Here is an 18,719-nt window from a genome sequence, read left to right as displayed (position 1 = left end):
ATTTTGTCATGATTTATGGGACAATTGTATTTCTTCTTCTGAGAAACATCTATTGAGATCCTTTGCTTATCTCTTCGAATTGGTTGTTATTTTGTTGTTCAGTTGTTTGCGTTTCTTATATATTGTGAACATTAGTCCATTTGCAGCTGAATAGTTTGCAAATGCTTCCTCCCATCCATTCTTTTGGTGACCTCTTCACTCTTGCTTCCTTTGCTGTGCAAAGGTTTGTTAGGTTGATGTAACACCATTAGTCTATTTTTGTCTTTCATAGTTTCCAGCCTTACATTTATATCTTCGATGCATTTTGAGTTGATTTTTGCATGGAGTTGGGCAGCATGTATAGCTTGATTCAGTCTTTTGCCAGTGGATATCCAATTTTCTTGGCACCACTTATTGAAGAGACTGTCCTTTTTTAAAGTGTATGTTTTTGGCAACTTTGGTGAGAATCAATTGGATTCGTGGATTAACTTTTAAGATTTTTATTCCATTCCATTTGTCTATCTATTTGTTTTTATGACAGTACCATGCTGTTTTGGTTACAATAGTTCTGTTATGTATCTTGAAATCTGGGATTGTGATGTCTCCTGCTTGGGCCTTTTTGTTCACAGCCCAGATTGTTGTCTTGCATTTCAGGACATATGTTTGTTCTGAACTCACATTCACACACACACACACACACACAAATAAGTAAACACCAAACAAATACATACACACACAAACAAAACAAAACAAAAATCCTGCCTATGGACTATTGCCACTTGATATTAAGTAGAAACCCAACATTAACATGTAGAAACTTAAAAAAAAAATTAGAGAAGGACAGGTCTGTCCTGTGACAGTTAAAATGCCATTTGGGATCCCCACATCCTGTATCAGAGTGTCTGGGTTTGAGTACCCACTCTGCTACCGATTCCAACTTCCTAATAATACATACCCTGGGAAGCAGTGCTCAGGGTTCAAGTACTTGAGTCCCTGCCACACATGTGGGAAACCTAGATTAAATTCTTGGCTCCTGGCTTCAGCCTGGCCAGCCCCTGTTATTGCAGGCATTTGGGAAGTGAACCAGCAGATCGGAGATCTGTGTGTACATATCTATGTGTATGTGTGTGTATTTGCATTTCAAATAAATAGATAATTTTTAAAATGCTAAATTTTATTTGTATATTTGAGCGGTAGAGAGAGCCCATCTGCTGGTTTACTCCCCAGATGTCCACAACGGCTGGGGCTAGGCTAGAAGCCAGGAGCTGGGAACCAGTAACCAATACAGGCTTCTCAGGTAGGTAGTAGGAGTTCAATCACCTGAGCTACCACCACCTCCTCCAAGAGTGCGCATTAGCAGGAAGATGGAGGCAGGAGGCAGGAATGGAACCTGGGCAGTTCAGTATGGCACATGGTCTCTGAACTACTATGCCAAGCACCTGCCACACACATCTAAGCTTTAGCCTATTTATCCTTCCATACACACTGTTCCTTCATCTGAACCAGAAAAGCTGATATCACATGGCTCAAAACCCAGCCCTCTTGTCTCACGGTTGGTCTTTCTGGCCAGCTACCATCCTGAATTATCTCATTAGCTATAAACTCAGTTGAGGTCCAAAAGGCCCACTATGTAAAACAGAGACTTTCCATTTCTTAGGAAATTCCAAGGATTTAGAGGTTAGCTCCCAGGCGCATGGGACAAAGACCTGTTAAATTGTTTGTTATATCACAAGCACAGGCAGTCGTGTATCCCTCCCTAACCACAGCCACCATGGTGGTCCAGGCCTTCACAGCTCCTGCCTTCCTCCCGAGACCCTTGTCTCTCTCCATGTCGGTTCTCTGTCACTTCTTAATCTCTAATCCTCACATGGGACTCCAGCCTGGCTCGTCCTCACAGTCCTCCAGCACGCCACGTGCATTCTCGACGTTAACCTGCTTGCTTTGCTCTGCTAGGCAAGTCCTCAGTCCTTCCATAAAACTGCCGCACCTCTGTCAAGATTCCTGAAATTCTTACCTATCCCACGTGGAGACTTTTGTAAAGAAATCAGCTCATAGAGATCACTACTTCTGAGTTTCTCTGGTCCTTGTGGTCTGTTAGGTAGTATTGTTTCTCTACTTAGCTTTTCCATATACACCATGTTTGAATACACAACAAGATAGGAAGTGCCTCAAGGGAAAAGCCCAAGTTTCCTAATTACTGTTTTAGTCCCAAAGAGTGCCTCGCATGGTGTTTTGTGCTTCACATGGTGTTTTGAACATACTAGATAACCAGGAAACACTTTCCAAGTTGAATCTGAGTTTTAATTTATATCCCTTTCAGGCTGCATTTTGACTTTTCATTCCTCCCCCTCCACCATTATCATTCTGTTCCCTGCTGAAAACCTTAGCATTTCTCCCTTATTTTTTGGCTTCTTCAAGCTCATTCCTGCCATCTCTTACCACCCTATTCTAAAGTGTAGTGTTAGGTATTAGGATTTTAGGGTTCGAAGAAGGTGAGGAGGTGGCTAGTTAAAGTAGAGAAGACTTTATTGTAGGGGGGACTGCATGGGGGTTATGGAGGGTGGGGTTGAGCCTGCCCGGATAGAAAACAGGGTTCGAAGCCCGGCCTCATTCTGTTCAGGCAGCAGGCAGCTTGGTGGGGGAGGTGCAGAGCCCTGTGTAGACCCTGACAGCGTGGATAGGGAAAGCACAGAAAGGCTCCTTGGTGAGGTTTACAGTGCATGTCTTAGCACTCTGGAATGTTCCAGGAGCGGGGCTTTCCAGAGCACTAAACATTCCGCTCACCTTTAGATGATCTGTGCCCAGTTTCATGGGGCCTGGGGATTCAGGCCCAGTGACCCAATGGGTTCTATCAGGCCTCAGTGGCCTAATAGGCTCTGCTACATAAAACTATCAACGATTGTAGTGAATGGAGCCTTAGAAATAATGAAGCCCACCTGCTTTGTTCCCAGGTGAGGTGAGAAATAGACAACCAAGGCAGTGAAGTGATCTGTTCAGGGTCACATAGCGACTTGATAGCGTCAAAGGACAAACATCACTACAATTAGGGCCAGCTTTGTGGTGCAGAGGGTTTAGCCACTGCCTATACCACTGGCATTCTACATCAGAGCACTAGTTCAAGTGCCAACTTCCTGCTAACACACCTGGGAAGGCAGCGGATGTTGGCCCAAGTACTCGGGCCCCTGCCACCAACCTGGCAGGCCCAGATGGAGCTCCTGGTTCCTGGTTTCAGCCTGGCCCAGCCCCAGCTGTTGCAGCTATTTAGGGACTGAACCAGCAGATGGAAGAGACCTCTCTCTCTCTCTCTCTCTCCCTCTCTTCCCCCTCTCCCAACCCCGTTGCTCTGCTTTTCAAATAAATAATCTTTTTAGAAAATTGCTATATTTGAAAGATGTTAATAGAGTCTTTTCTATTCTAGAAGTGGGAAGCTTCTAGAAACTTCATGAAACAGAATGTGTTCCAATAAGCCAAATAAGGGAGATTGGTTTTATAGATAGAAAGGGGGTGCAGAAAGAAAAGACAGATTGGTCATTTCAAAGTTATTTTCCTTGGGAGGCAGGGACAAGGAGACAGATAATGGAAAAAGAGAACTGGTTGAGATCAGATTATTTCAGTTACCTTTATTGTGTAAGGATTAGGGCAGAGGAAATTTATTACGGTGCCAGTTAATACTGGGAGATTTGCCTCTCTCTAGTTCCGGTATTTCTGGAAGGCCAGAGGAACAGCTTAGGTTCAGCCTGGTGAAGTGGAACTTCAGCTCCAGTGATTTTCAAGCCTGGTCCGTTGGGGCCCAGTGCAACCAGACCACAGCAGTGGCCTTCTCCAATCTTAGCAGCGTCAAGTCTGAGATGAGAAGCGAGCTTCCTGTATCTTAATCCTGCTGCTCTTTCAGCTCTGTCACCCCCTTCATTCTGTCGCCAGCCCCCCTCCCTATGGTCCTCCCCTCATTGTCCATCCCCACCTACTGTTGTAAGAGTTTTAGATCAAGTCCAGGGGTGAAAACTTCCCCAAGTCCCAAAGCACAATGATAATCAGCATAAGGTTTTGTGCTACATGCAGCAGAATTTTGGGAAGCCCACCTCTGAGAACTCCTCTTTGGTTTCCTTTGCTCTTCTTGGCCACTAGGTGTCCAAGATTCTCCTCCTGACTGCGCTATGGGAACCACTGCCCAGGGGAATGGGTCCCGGGAGACCCTTTCCTCTAGCACAGACGGGCCAAGCCATCCTGAGCCTGCTCTCTCCCTCTGCTCTCTTAGACCTCCTGAGGCTTGCGTGCATGCTGGAGTCTGATCCAGAGCTGGAGTTGTCCCTACAGAAGTATGTGATGGAAAGCATTTTGAAGCAGGTATTTTCATAACTAAATGTATTGGGGTGTCAGTGATCTCTGACAGCTGGAAGAATAGATAGATAGATAGATAGATAGATAGGCAGACAGGCAGACTAGCGGGTAGTCAAATGTCTCACTGAAGTAAAAAATTCTTTGTGTAGGTTACTATAATTGTATTGTTCAAATCAGGATACATTAAGAGCCCAAGAGGCCATAATTCATAAACCACACTGTGTCATTAGGCATATACTAGGGCTGCATTGCCAGCTGGAGCTGCTGCAAGCATATAAGAACATATGGTTACCCTTTCTAAAGGCCATATGGCAGAACACTATCAGGTGGGTAAGTATTGGTAGAGTTTCTCTTAGTCACATGCATTGACTCTTACAGTTTGAGATTCAACAATACAGGTGATTAGAACACATCAAACTATCTTCAAGCCCCAGAACTTTTTTCTTTATTTTGTTGGAAAGAATAATTAATTTATGTACTTGAAAGAGAGAGAGACAAAGACAGAGAGATAACAAGCTCTGCTGGTTCACTCCCCAGATGCACACAACAGCCAGGAGCCGGGCAAGGCAGCCAGGAGCCAGGAACTCCACCCAGATCTCCCACATATGTGGCAGAGATCTGAGGACATAAGCCATCACCTGCAGTCTCCCAGGGTATACAATAGCAGGAAGCTGTTAGAAGTGGAGCCAAAACTGGAACCCAGCCACTCTGATATGGGATCACCAAGCAAAATGCCCACCCTAGCTTTTTCTTTTTATTCTCTTAGATATTGACTCTCAAGTATATTAATTCATGTGACTTATAACTATAATTTGATTATAATTACAGTACCCACTATATGCCAGTCATTCTGCTCATTCATGTATTAATCTTTGACGGTCTTCAGTAGATATTTTTATCCCTACTTTCTGTGTGAGAAACCTGAAAACCTGAGTGCTACCAGGCACTTTCCTGAGGTTGTAAAGTAAGAGGTGTAGCTATGACTTGAATCCTGGCCTGTCTGAATCCTACAATTTTTGCACAGGCTCTCTACTCTTTTAATACATGCCTTTTTAAAAAAAGATTTATTTATTTATTTGAAAATCAAAGTTACAGAGAGAGAGAGAGAGAGAGAGAGAGAGGTTTTCCATCCGCTGATCCACTCCCCAAATAGCTGCATGGCCAGAGCTGTGCCGATCTGAAGCCAGGAGCTTCTTCTGGGTCTCCCACACGGGTGCAGGGGCCCAAGGACTTAGGCCATCTTCTACTGCTTTCCCAGGCCATGGCAGAGAACTGGATCAGAAGTAGATCAGCTGGGAATTGAACCAGCACCTATATCAGATGCTGGCACTGCAGGCAGTGGCTTTAACCACTATGCCACAGCACCGGCCCCAATATATGTCCGTTTTAATAAAATCCATCAAAATCCAATTGTGTCCTGCAAGAAATCTTTTGTAAGACATGCCTGATGGCCAGCGCCGTGGCTTAACAGGCTAATCCTCCGCCTTGCGGCGCTGGCACACCGGGTTCTAGTCCCAGTTGGGGCGCTGGATTCTATCCCGGTTGCCCCTCTTCCAGGCCAGTTCTCTGCTGTGGCCCAGGAAGGCAGTGGAGGATGGCCCAAGTGCTTGGGCCCTGCACCCACATGGGAGACCAGGAGAAGCACCTGGCTCCTGGCTTCGGATCAGCGCGATGCGCCGGCCGCAGTGGCCATTGGAGGGTGAATCAACAGCAAAAAGGAAGACCTTTCTCTCTGTCTCTCTCTCTATCCACTCTGCCTGTCAAAAAAAAAAAAAAAAAAAAAAAAAGACACGCCTGATGTGTGGGCAGCAGGCTTCATAGTGTAAAGAAGTGTCAGAATATACCCTACCATCTTCAGCTCAGTTCACAAACATTACTTGAGGGCCGGCAGTTGTTCAACTTTGCAAGATTTCTGAAGCACAGGAAAGCCACCCCCTGCTTCCTCCCCACTCCCAAGAGATATACTGCATTATGCTCCTTTAGCTGCAGCCAACTAAAAACCCAGGGCCATGGGAACGGGATATGAGAAGGGTTCGGTGAGTCACTGGGTGCATTGTGGGGAGGAATCATGAACACGTGGTGAAGAGATGCAGCGAAGGGGGCTTAAAAGAAGCCAAAGATAAACTTTCATGACTTCCATAAGGCTTGCCCCTGCACCTAAAGAAAAGAGGTCCTAGGACTGGCATGGGAATGGGAGAGGGAGTGGGAAGAAGGGTTGGAGCATGGGCAAGAGGGAGAGAGGATAGGAAGTATCACTATGTTCATAAACATATATATGAGAAATACATGAAACGTGTGTAACTTAAATAAAATTACAACAACAAAAGACACAGACAGATGCCACTTGGGATGCCTGCACTGCATGTCAGATTGCTTGGGTTTGAGTCCTGGCTCTGCTCCTGATTCTAGCTTCCTGGGAAGCAGCAGGTTGATGGCTCAAGTGGCTGGATGTTCACCACCCAAATGGGAGACCCAGACTGAGTTCCTGGCTCCCACACATTTGGGAAGTGAACCAGCAGATACGAGGTCTCCTTCTAACTCCTCTCTCTCTCTATCTCTCTTTCTCTGCACCCTTTATCTTGCTGCCTCTCAAATAAAATAAATAAAATTTTCTGAAAAATGGAGGCCCTGGGGTGGGCATTGTGGCAAAATGGATTAAGCCACTGCCTGTGATGTTGGCATCCCATATGGGTGCCAGTTGAGTCCTAGCTGCTCCACTTCCTATACAGTTCCCTGCTAATATGCCTGGGAAAGCAGCAGAAGATGGCCCAAGTACTTGTGCCTCTGCACCCATGCGGGCGTTCCAGATGAAACTCCTGGCTCGTGGCTTCAGGGTGACCCAGCCCTGGCCATACTGGCCATTTGGGGAGTGAACCAGCAGATGGAAGATCTCTCCCTCTCTCTTCTCTCTCCCTCTCCCTCCCTCTCCCTCCCCCTCTCCCATTCTCTCTGTGTAATTCATAAATCTTTAAAATATATCAATAGAGGTCCTTAGAGATACAGGTGGTCCTGTTTTCCAAGCTAAAACTCAGTGTTCATGGTCTGACAGAACCGTTTTTAAGTTATTTGTGAATGAATTCACTTGAAAAATCCAAGAAAGTCATTGTGTTGGTTAGACATTATTAAATGTCCCTTTGTGAAAGGAATTAAATAACATAGAATCAAGCCCATCCTATACAGGGAGGAAGCATGGCTCTGTTATTCCCTGTGCCAGTCCCTGCTTTCATCTGGCAAAGGTGCTTCACATTGTCTATGGAGAATCTGAGACTTTTGGTTTGCTGTGCACTTGATTCAGCAAAATTCAAGGCTGATGATGATTGGCAAGGATGATGTAGAAATGCTCTTCTCTCTCGTCCCTGTGCCTATTGTGGGTAGGCTTGGTGAGAAGAGGAGGGCTAAATAAATTATGCCACCGCGGAGCGGCGAGAGCACGGGGACATGGAATGTTGGACGAGGCATCTGAAGATTTGGGTTCTAGTTGGTTACTGTCTCTCCCCACCTCCAGCTGGCAATATGACTTGTTTCCTTGATTCTCCATGCCTTGGAAACCTAAGCAGTACAACAGTGATAAATAATTTTATTTCATGTAAGAGTATAGTGGGATAGAATTTGAAATTATTCCAGAAGATACTGGGTTGTGATATGATCTGGTTGAATCGCGTGGCACACTATTTTTATTGGAAAAGTATTTCTTTGTCTTATTATAGTTGCTCATATTGGCACAAGGGAGCTAGTGGTTGGAGTAACAGACTGGCTGCTGGCCTAAATGTAGCAAGCATGATAAGACCCCATGGAAGGGATTTGGATAGTACATTCCATTTCCATCTGCTTGACTTCAGGCAGACTGGCTTGCCTCACACGTTCTCATAACTTCAACTTCCCCAGAGTCTCAAAAGGCTACTTTCCATCCAGCGGTGATTTTGAGTATGAGAGTAGAGAGGAAGGAGCCACTGCCAAGGACGTATGCTACAGAAAGCTGCTGTGTACCTTCCAGATTGACGACAAACAGCTTCGGGGTTATCTGTCTGAGCTTCGCCCAGTGACGATTGTGTTTGTGAACCTGATGTTTCAAGACCAGAACAAAGCAGAGGTCATAGGCTCGGCCATCCAGGATGCCTGTGTGCACATCAGTTCTGTCCTGAAGGTCTTCAGAGGCCAGATCAATAAAGTCTTCATGTTCGACAAGGTAAATGTGAGCTAAGGGCAGGAGCCCGCCAATAGTTTGAGTTAGCATTCACGGCCAAGCACATGAGTGATTTGGAGGGAAACTAGAAATTTAACCTGGAAGTATCAGTTTATATCTATAAATAGAGTATTTGTATGGCGGGTGTAGTACTGCATCCAGGTATTGTTCTCCCCACTTTCTCTACAGTAGTTTGCTTCATCCTCGTGAGTACCCTAAGTAGTCGGTGCTTTTGTTGTTACCTTCGTTTTCTAGGTGAGGATGCCGAGGGAGGGATGAGGGTTCCAAGACAAGGCCAGATGGAGTTTTACTCACCATCATCCTGCTAGTGTGTGTGTGTGTGTGTGTGAGACAGAGGGGGCAGGACTGAGCTCAAACCCAGCTGGTCTCAGGCTGGCCTTTGCAGTCTGCGCTTATTGTGCTTAGCCACATCCCACTACGCATACGGTGTCTTTGGCCGGTGTGTAATGTATTCCCCAGGGATTTTAGGTCGGGGGTGGGGGAGATGTCGGGAAACCTTCCTACCCAGAAGCTTATTTGCTTATTCCCGATAATACCCACTTGCCATGTCATCCCCACCATCGTCGGTGGGGAAGCGAGCACACTTCCCACTCTTGGATGTTTCTCGCCTACTTTCAGTTAGTTCTGGGAGAGACGCTGTGGTCAACAAATGGCCACAGAAGTGTTGGTGAGAATCAATTCCCCACATCAGGCATTTTTGTATCTTAAGAGAGGAGTGCTTAATCGCTGCCTACATCTGCCCACTGACTTATTCAAGAAGCTTTTCCTAGAAGGCTGTAATCAGGGCTGATAACTCACACACATGTTGTCACTCATCCAGGCAGGAAGCACAGATCCAGGATGGGAAAGATTACTTCCAGGCTGTGAGATTTCTGAAGAACAGATTACTTCCAGCCTGATACTCTCCGGTACTCACTCGTGAGTATCACAAGAACAGAGCACAAAATCTAGAACCGTCTGTAGTGTCTTGCAGACATGCCTCCAAAAATTCCTGGTAGTGTGGCCTTAGCAGAAACTGAACTTCCCCCAAGCCTTGGTTGTTTTCCTCTTTGAATAGGGGATTGTGTTTTCCTCAAATGAGTGCTGGAAGTTTTAAGTGATGTGTGAAGAACTGGCTGCAATGCCTATCTCACAGTCAACAATCAGGAAATGACAACTGCTATTCTCATTGCCAGAGTTGGTCAAGCACCCCTTGCCAAGCCGCTCGGCACAGCTCCAGATGGAGCAGACTGGCTGGTGCCCCTGAAGAGGTTGCCCTCTGGTCTTTAAACAGACCTAGAACTGGGGCTGCACTCTTTCAAGTCCAGGCACAGTCCCAGCCCCTTTTAGTTTCTGACGCTCGATCAAATTCTTTCCAGAGAGAGTTGAAGAAATTGACGTCTTTTAGTGTTTATTTGCATTTCATCAGGCTATAACAAGTATAGACTCAAAATTTTAACCCATCACTATTTATTATGGCTTTCTCTTAAAAAACAGCAGCATCTGGCTGAAGTCCTGGTTTAGGAGACTAAGAGTGCCAAGTTTTACCGCTTAATCCTTTCCTTGAGCAGTAGTTTTGTGCCAAGAAAACCCACTCCTCGCTTATGCCATTTTCTCTAAGAATAACAACAGTATCTGAAATGTACTTTATAGTTTAAAAAGTAGATAGATAGATAGATAGATATCTAAAACATTAACCCTTTTAGTAGCTAGAAATAGCTCAGCAGGTCTATATTATATTTGTCTTCAGATTACTGAACTCAGGTTCAAGGATGAGCATGTAGCCTACAGATTAGGATATGAGTTGAGACGTCCTTGTCCCATGTAAAAGTACTTGGCTTTGATACTTGGCTCTGGCTCCTGACTCCAGCATTCTGCTCACGCAGACCCTGGGATGCGGCTGTGATGGCTCAAGTAATTAGGTTCCTGATACCCATATGAGAGACCTGGATTGAGTTACCAGACCCTAGCTTCAGCCCATCATTTGGGGAGAGAACCATCAAATGCAAGCACTCTCTCTCTCTCTTTCTGCCTTTCAAATAAACCACAATTTTAAAAAATAAACCCAAGTTCCATGTAATTGGCAACCAAGTTTCTACAGTTGGGAAGTGGCCTGAGAACACAGATTTTCTGATTTCAAAGCGGGTGCCTGTTCCACTGCTCTGTGCTGCTTCTTCAACTTAAGCTTAGCAACATAAAACCTTGCAACATAAGATCTTGGTGGCGAGGGAGAGTAAACAGGTGAATGTACACAAATAGCTCAGCACAACCCAGAATCTCTGGAGCAGACGCAAGGCCTCCCCGAGGTGTTGATGGTGCACAAGAAGTTATGTGAAGTTTACAAAACAACAACAACAACAAAATGGTGTAGGAGAAGTATGATGAGATTGATCTAATTCAGAATGTGAAAAATGCTGCCAACGTGCAGGGCCTTCTGGCTGACCCAGTTTGAAGCTTGCCATCCACGAGCTGCACCTGCTGACTCTCCCTACAGGGCTGCTCTTTCCTCTGTGTCTTCGGCTTCCCTGGGGAAAAGGCACCTGATGAGGTCACTCACGCTTTGGAAAGTGCTGTGGATATATTTGACTTCTGCTCTCAGGTCCACAAAATCCAGTGAGTGTTGACCCTGATCCCAACCCAGTGGGCCCTGGTCCTTTTTAAGGATGTGGAGGTGGGTGCATAGGGAATAGGGAAGGAGAAGGACTAAGAACTTAGTTCTGTGTCTCAGCGTGGTCCTTCTTCACATCTCCAAGCCATGTACATGCCTTAAATTGATTACAAGGGGATAGGAGAATTCTTTATTGAAAATCCGTTCCCACTCCTCTCTACTCCCATTCATTATTCCCCCACCTGCCTACTTTCTCCATACTCATTATCTTTTCATCTCTTTCCCACAACCCTCTGCATGGCACAGTACTGTCTCCATCGGTGTTGCCAGCGGGATTGTCTTCTGTGGAATTGTCGGACACACTGTGAGACACGAGTACACAGGTGCGCTGAGCCAGCTTCTCCCCATTTTTCCTTCTGCTGGGCTTTAAGGAAGGAAGCATAAAAATGAGTAAGACGTGGGCTCTGCCCTCAGGAAGTCCGTGGTCTTCCAAGTAGAACTGGGCTATGCAGCTTTGCCCATTGATAGTGTCTCCATGTTTGCCAACTGTGTCCTTCTGGGGCTATGCATGAGCGTAATAATTATGTAAGTGGGGCAGATGTTAAGTCTAGTGGTTAAGACAGCTGTATCCCATATCAAAGTACCCATCTCTGGTTTCTGACTGCAGCTTCCTAATAATGTGGCCTCTGGGAGGCACTGGGGATGGTTCAACTAATTGGGTTCCTGCTGTCCAGGTTGAAGACCTACATTGAGTTCCAAGCTTTGGCTGTGGGCCAGTCCCAGCCATTGTGAGCATTTGCCAGGTGAAGCAGCTGATGGGAGTGCTCGCTCACTCTCTCTCTCTGTCTATAAGTAATAATAATATGAAAAAAGAAACATAGTCATGGGAGGGGAGTGAGAAGTGGCGGCTAGATGTTCATGGACTAGAGGGCTTTGAAAGTAATTTGCCTGTTAACATGAAAGAGGCAATAGGTTAGGACTGCTTTTTACCAACCATAAATACTGGCACTACGAACAAGTAATACGCCTCTGAAGAGGGAGTAGTGATAAGAGGTGTTATCACCACATCTCTTGACTCATCCTATTACTCCCCTCTTCAGTCCTTTTAGGCCTTAAGATGATTAGCAGTGATGCAAACAGAACAGTGACTACACAGGAAGTACCGGAATGGTCATGTTTGTCCTAGTGTCGAGCAGCACTTCATTCCACACAGTAGATGTCGTGTTCCCATAGACCGAGCCAGGGAAGCTGCTCTTGTAGACAGAAAGGTGACAGAAACAGAAATAAATCACAAAAAGCATATTGGTCATCTCCAAGTGTCTTTTTTCATAAGATGGAGACAGCGGGACAAAACCACAGAAAAACAGAAGGTTGGTTAACATCAGCTTGCTGTGCTGTGTGTAAGGATTAAAGCAGAGGGACCTTTGCTAATATGCCACTTGAAACTGGCCTACTGGGGCCAGCATCACAGTGCAGCAGGGTAAGTTGCTGCCTGCGACAGTGGCATCTCAGATTAGATTGCCATTCAAGTCCCGATCCAGCTCCCTGCAAAAGCACCTGAATAGGCAGTGGAACATAGCCCAAGTGTTTGGGATGCTGCCACCCATGTGGAAGACCTGGAGGAAGCTCCAGGCTCCTGGCTCTGTCCTGGCCCAGCCCCGGCCATTGTGGCCATTTGGGAAGTGAACCAGTGGATGGAAGGTCCCCCCCACACACACACCGTCCCTTTCTCTCTGTCACTCTGCCTTATAAATAAATAAATAAAATCTTTTTTTAGAAAATGGGAAAAAAGGTTTATTTTTATTTGAAAGGCAGAGTGACAGAGAAAGACACACACCCACACACACACACAGAGAGACAGAGAGACAGAGATGGAGAGAGAGACCTTGCATCCACTGGCTACTCCCCAAATGGCTACAATGGCCAGGACAGGGCCAGTCCAAAGCCAGGAGCATCTTCCAGGCCTCTCATGTGGGTAAGGAACCCAAGAACTTGGGCCATCCTCCACTGCTTTCCCAGCCACATTATCGGGGAGCTGGATTGGAAGTGGAACATCTGGGAGAAACCAGCACCTAACTTAACCAGCTGTGCCACAGAGCCAGCCCCATAAATATAAATCTTTAAAAACGAGAAAGAAACTGGCTTGTTTGGAAATTTGACTGCTATCTCTCCTGATTTCTCTGAAGATTAGATAACAACTTGGTTTTGCTTTGGTAGTTTGGAACTTTAGTATGAGAGATTCCGTTTTCATTTTTATTCTAATCTTTTTGGGGTCCCATTCAGGAGCTTAGTCCAAAGCAATGGCCTCCTTAGTTTTTAACAAATTTGAAAAAGAGTATCTTAATCAAAAGTAGTCAAGTTTATATTAAAGTGGAACATTTACTGCCTAGTTAGTGGTAACATTGAGGGCTTACTTTCATCCAGGCACTGTTCAAAGTGATAAATGTGTCTTAACTCATTAATCTTCATAAGCTACTCTCTGAAATAGGTATTATTGTTGTGGGAATGAGGCTCCCCAAACTACATTGTGGGGACTGAGAACCCTGGCTGGGTGCAGAGAGATCCCCAGCTAAACATAGTCCTGGTTCTTGTCTTCCCGTGTGTAAGAATACACCTGGCAGAGGAGAGAGGGGGTTTTGGCAGCGCTTTGGCATAGTGGGTAAAGCCCCGGCCCGAAGCTCTGGCATCCCGCATGGGCGCCAGTTCCAGTCCCGGCTGCTTCACTTTTGACCCAGCTCTCTGCTATGGCCTTAGGCCCCAGCACCTGCGGGGGAGACCTAGATGAAGAAGCTCCTGGCTCCTTACTTTGGATCAGCGCAGCTCTGGCCATTGCAGCCAACTGGGGAGTGAAGCAGCGGAAGGAAGACCTCTCTCTCTGCCTCTCCTTCTCTCTCTGTGTAACTTTGCCTTTCAAATAAATAAATACATCTTTTTAACAAAATAAAAAGAAAAAAGAAAAAATACAACTGGGAGACGTAGGCAGAGCATAAAAGCAGGATTTATTAAAAGAAAAAGATAGCACATACTCAGACATGAGAGTGGAAATCTTAAAAGAGCAAATTTCCCCAGACTGGGGTCATTCTTTCATAAGGTAGAGGGGTTGCCCAGGGCAGAGCCTGATTGAAGTTCCAAAGGTGGAAGGGTGGGGGTGGGGCTGCATCCCACATGGCAGTCTCCAGGAAATGAACAGGATGGAAAGTGAGGTTTAGCTGCATGATGAAGAGTGAGTATGTTGAGGCTTCAGCCATGTTGACTTGGCGTGGAAGATGATGGGGTTTGGGTGGTGCAGGTGGCTTGGATGTCGGCAGTCCTTAGCTCCTAATCCCTGCCTCGTCCACATCACAATTGTCATGCCCATTTTATAGATTAGGAAACTGAGGCATGAAGAGCTACAGTAGTTTGCCCACACACTTTGCCCATCATGGTTAGCAATAAAGTTGAGGCCCACAGTCTCTGCACTACAGTGCGTCAGTGTCTCCTACATCATCCCCTTCCAGCTCCATTTACTCATAAGAAATTACCAAATGGGGGCCGGCACCGTGGCTCACTTGGTTAATCCTCCACCGGCATCCCATATGGGCACTGGGTTCTAGTCCCGGTTGCTCCTCTTCCAGGCCAGCTCTCTGCTGTGGCCTGGGAGGCAGTGGAGGATGGCCCAAGTGCTTGGGCCCCTGTACCCACATGGGAGACCAGGAGGAAGCACCTGGCTCCTGGCTTCGTAGCAGCCATTGGGGGGTGAATCAATGGAAGGAAGACCTTTCTCTCTGTCTCTCTCACTGTCTAACTCTGCCTGTCAAATAAATAAATAAATAAATAATTACCAAATGAAGGTTCATTTGCAGGAGCATACAGACACAGTTTTGTGCTTTGTCCAGGGAGTGATATACAATAGGCCCCAACCCTGGCTGGAGGAGCTGCTATAGAACCCCCCAAACTGGGTCCACTGGCCAGACATGCTCAGAATGGTAGAAGAAAGGAGGCATTTATTACAGAGCACAGAGCAAGGAGCCAGGCACTTATCAATTCTCAGGCTCCCTGAAGGGTTAGGAGCACAGAGCGTCTTATGGATTGAAGTTTGTGTGTTCAGCTTGTGTCCAAGCCCTGGTTGGTCTGGCTTTCTTTTACTTATTTTTTAAAGATTTATTAATATATTTGAAAGGTAGAGTATGAGAGGGAGGGAGGGAGGGAGGGAGGGAGGGAGAGATCTTCCATCTTATGGTTCACACCCCAAGTGGCTGCAACAGCTGGGGCTAGGCCAGGCTAAAGCGAGGAGCCTTGAACTCCATTTGGGTTTCCTACATGTGGCAGGTGCCCAAACACTTGGGCCATCTTCTGCTACTATCTTGGGTGCATTAACAGGGAGCTGGATCGGAAGTGGAGCAGCAGGATTCAAATGGCACTTATATAGGATGTTGGCACCATGGGCAGCGGTTTAATCCATCTGCCACACCACTGGCCCCTCTCGGCTCTTCTTGATTGGTCAGTGACATCTTGTTCTTTATGATGGACAAGGAGGCTTCAGTGAATTTGGGGGCCAGTAGTAGTTACATCCTGCCCTGGGTGTGGAATCTCCTCTAAACACACACACACACACACACACAAATCCCTCAAGCCAACACCTTACTTTTGGGAGAAATGTAACCTCATGATAGATGCACCAGTTCCTCAACTCAGTGATTTTAGTAAGATGTTGATTTGCAACCAAACAATAGGGCAGGGACACCTTAAGCTAAGGGAGGGAGACTGGGCAGATGGGACCTGGTGATATCTAGCATCTGCATTCAAGATACTGCATGGGGCTCAGTTTCAGGTCAGTACTCCTTGGGCGTGCTTGTGTTTGTCCACCTTGTAGAAGACCAATTACCCCTTATCTGAGAGCCCTCCTAGCCTGTGATTTTCCCACTTAGAAAATCCAGTCTGTATTTACGATCTTTGCATCCCTGAGCAGATCATTCTCTTTGCCTCCAGGGTGTAGTACAAACTTTGTTAATGGCTAATTGCATTAAATTCTTGCATATTAAAGGTAGCCCTGGGCGGAACTCAGATAGCTGAAGGCTGGACTTGAGTACAGTTCACAAGAGGCAAAGGGGGTAAAGGGTAAAGTGCCACTTGGGGACAATATCCCCAGATCACTTGCAGTGCGGTGACTGTTCTTTGACTTTCTCCTTCCTGTTGTAGTCATTGGTCAAAAAGTCAACATAGCTGCCAGGATGATGATGTACTACCCGGGAATCGTGACCTGTGACTCTGTCACCTACAATGGCAGCAACCTGCCTCCCTACTTTTTTAAAGAGCTCCCAAAGAAACTTATGAAAGGTGTTGGCGATTCTGGACCAGTCTATCAGTGTTTGGGACTTAATGAGAAAGTGTGAGTATGGGGCACGGATTTTTGTGGTTTTTTTTTTTTTTTTTTTTTTTTTTAGGAAAGAAATGGGAGAATGATGATGGTGAAGCAAGCAGTCACCCATTTGTGATTTTGCAGCCATTTTATGAATTGAAATCTAATTGTTCTCAAGACCAAGTTCCTGACTTCAAAATCTGTCATCTTCCCTCCACCCTATGCTATTACCCCCTCAGATCTGAGAATCTGAGAGTGATTTATCAAAGGTTATGGACACAGAGCGTAGAATGTCCTCCGTTTGAATACCTATGTGCACCCAGGTGGACCAAAATCACCCACCATTAAATGTTTACATATTAGCCAACTGTGTGCCCAGGCATTAATTGAGTTTGGAGAGTATAAGGTACTGTTTCTATTCTAGATCTTTAGTGAAACACATTTGGGAGAAGCCCAGCTTCGTTGTGTAAATACCACCTTGGACTTAAAATCTTCAAAGGCTTTCAACCACCATTTTCATGATGATGTTCAAATTCCTGGTGGTGACATGCAAGGTCAACAGCTGCCTTCCCACCCTCATCTCTCCCTTTGCCCCCTCCCCTCGGGTGTCTAAATGGATTTCCTTATGGGCACCCACCCCACCCAGGTCTACTGGGAATTTCACAATTTTTGCAATCTTTCTCAAGGGCTAATTCTATGAGCGTGCACCTGGAACTCCTCCCTCGCAGCTCAGACAGTGTAGCTCTTTCCTCCTACAGCGCATGTCTCCGTTAGCACAGTCATCACACTGTCACAGTTCCTGCCTTTTCACTTATGACACACAATCTCTTTGAGGGTGCTGATTATTTCCTGTTCTTTCTCAGGTCCCCAGGGGTTGGCACACAGTAGGCCCTTACTAACGATGACTAAAGGAATGGATGAATAAACTAGTAAATGAATGGCGTGGAAAGCAGGAAGCTGTTACTCTATATCAGCAAGCTAGAGTCTTACACAGGTCTTTCAGAGGGCCCAGTCACAGAGCCAGGATGGTAGTTGGCTCAAGGAGTTGCTATTATTTCCTTTGTATTCCTGGGACTTAGCACATGTAGGATATCAATAAAATGCTATTTGAACAAATGAGTGGATATTGATACTTTTCAGTGAGCACTAGTCAAATGTGAAGCAATTTACCTCAAAATATATAATTTATTCTTACTGCTGGCCCTCTGAAGTAGAAACTATTATCTTCTGCATTATTATCTTATTATCTTATGCATTTAAAATCTGAGAGTCAGAGATGTTAAAGAACTTGTCCACAGTCATATCTCTAGTAAGCAATGGAGCTGAGATTCAAACTGCCACAATGATGTGGCATGAGAGGCAGCCACAAAACCTCAGTGGCATCCAACCACAAACACTTATTATCTCACAAATATGTGAGGCTCAAGGCTAGATTTGGTGGATCCTGCCCTGGCTTATTCTCATGCCTGGAGTTCAGCAGGTTGTTGGCTGATTCAGCATGGCCTCGGCTGAGAAAACTGGGACAGTTTAACTGGTGTGTGTCATCTTCCATCAGGGGTGCTGTCAGGGCAGTATCAGAAGAACAAGAGCAAGGTGGTCCCGTGCACGGGCATTTGTCGAGCCGCTTCCTGTGTCTCATGTTTGCTAAAGTTCCCGCTGGCCAGGCATTCACAAGGCTGAGGCCACAGCAGGAGGGCACCACCAAGTTCTATAGCAAAGGGCACAAATACAAGTTGGGGTGACCAGGCAGGACTGTTCATGCTGCTCAGACCTACAACACAAACCCAAGACTATCTGATCCCAAAACCTGCACTCTTTTCATGATTTTTCTCTACCATCATCCCTGCAGATAAAAGAAATGAAAATGTAGTTATGAGAGTTTACAGTCTCCCTAAGAAGACCAACATATACAAAAATGGTCTGTATGTTACATGGGAGACTTTTACATGTGCCATAAGAGAAGGATAACAAGGTTCCTTCAAGAGCTGTGTTAGGTAGAGCCCAAGCATGTACACCCTCGCCTAGGTTCACATTTCATCAGTATCCTGTGTCACCACTAGCCATGGCATCTTGGGTAAGCTATGCTCATTTTCCTCATTTGTAAGATGACCATACTAGTGCTACTTTTCAATAATATTTTTGGTCAGGATTAAAGGAAATGATACAAGTAAAGCACTTGGAATTGTGCCAGACACATAGCACCTACTCAAAAATCAATCAATCAATCAAAGAAAAGGTGAGCTATGGGATTGGCGCTAAGGTGCAGCAGTTAA

At 45.8% G+C, this 18,719-nt stretch overlaps 1 protein-coding gene across 4 annotated transcripts in view; it reads left to right on the top strand.

Annotated features, from left to right (window-relative positions):
• The window catches only part of ADCY10 (adenylate cyclase 10), a 93,362-nt gene that overhangs the window by 16,095 nt on the left and 58,548 nt on the right, over positions 1-18,719 (top strand). For all 4 annotated transcript variants that reach the window (XM_062192695.1, XM_062192694.1, XM_062192696.1 and 1 more), the window contains 5 exons: positions 4,235-4,323; positions 8,312-8,503; positions 10,995-11,113; positions 11,415-11,491; positions 16,287-16,476. In XM_062192695.1, coding sequence (XP_062048679.1) covers positions 4,235-4,323; positions 8,312-8,503; positions 10,995-11,113; positions 11,415-11,491; positions 16,287-16,476 — 667 coding nt within the window. The remainder of the gene's footprint in view (positions 1-4,234; positions 4,324-8,311; positions 8,504-10,994; positions 11,114-11,414; positions 11,492-16,286; positions 16,477-18,719) is intronic.

The sequence above is a fragment of the Lepus europaeus genome, chromosome 5, assembly GCF_033115175.1.
Source record: "Lepus europaeus isolate LE1 chromosome 5, mLepTim1.pri, whole genome shotgun sequence".
Lineage (NCBI taxonomy): Eukaryota > Metazoa > Chordata > Mammalia > Lagomorpha > Leporidae > Lepus > Lepus europaeus.
Note: the sequence above shows the minus strand (reverse complement) of the source record. Positions and strands in the feature narration are given on the sequence as shown.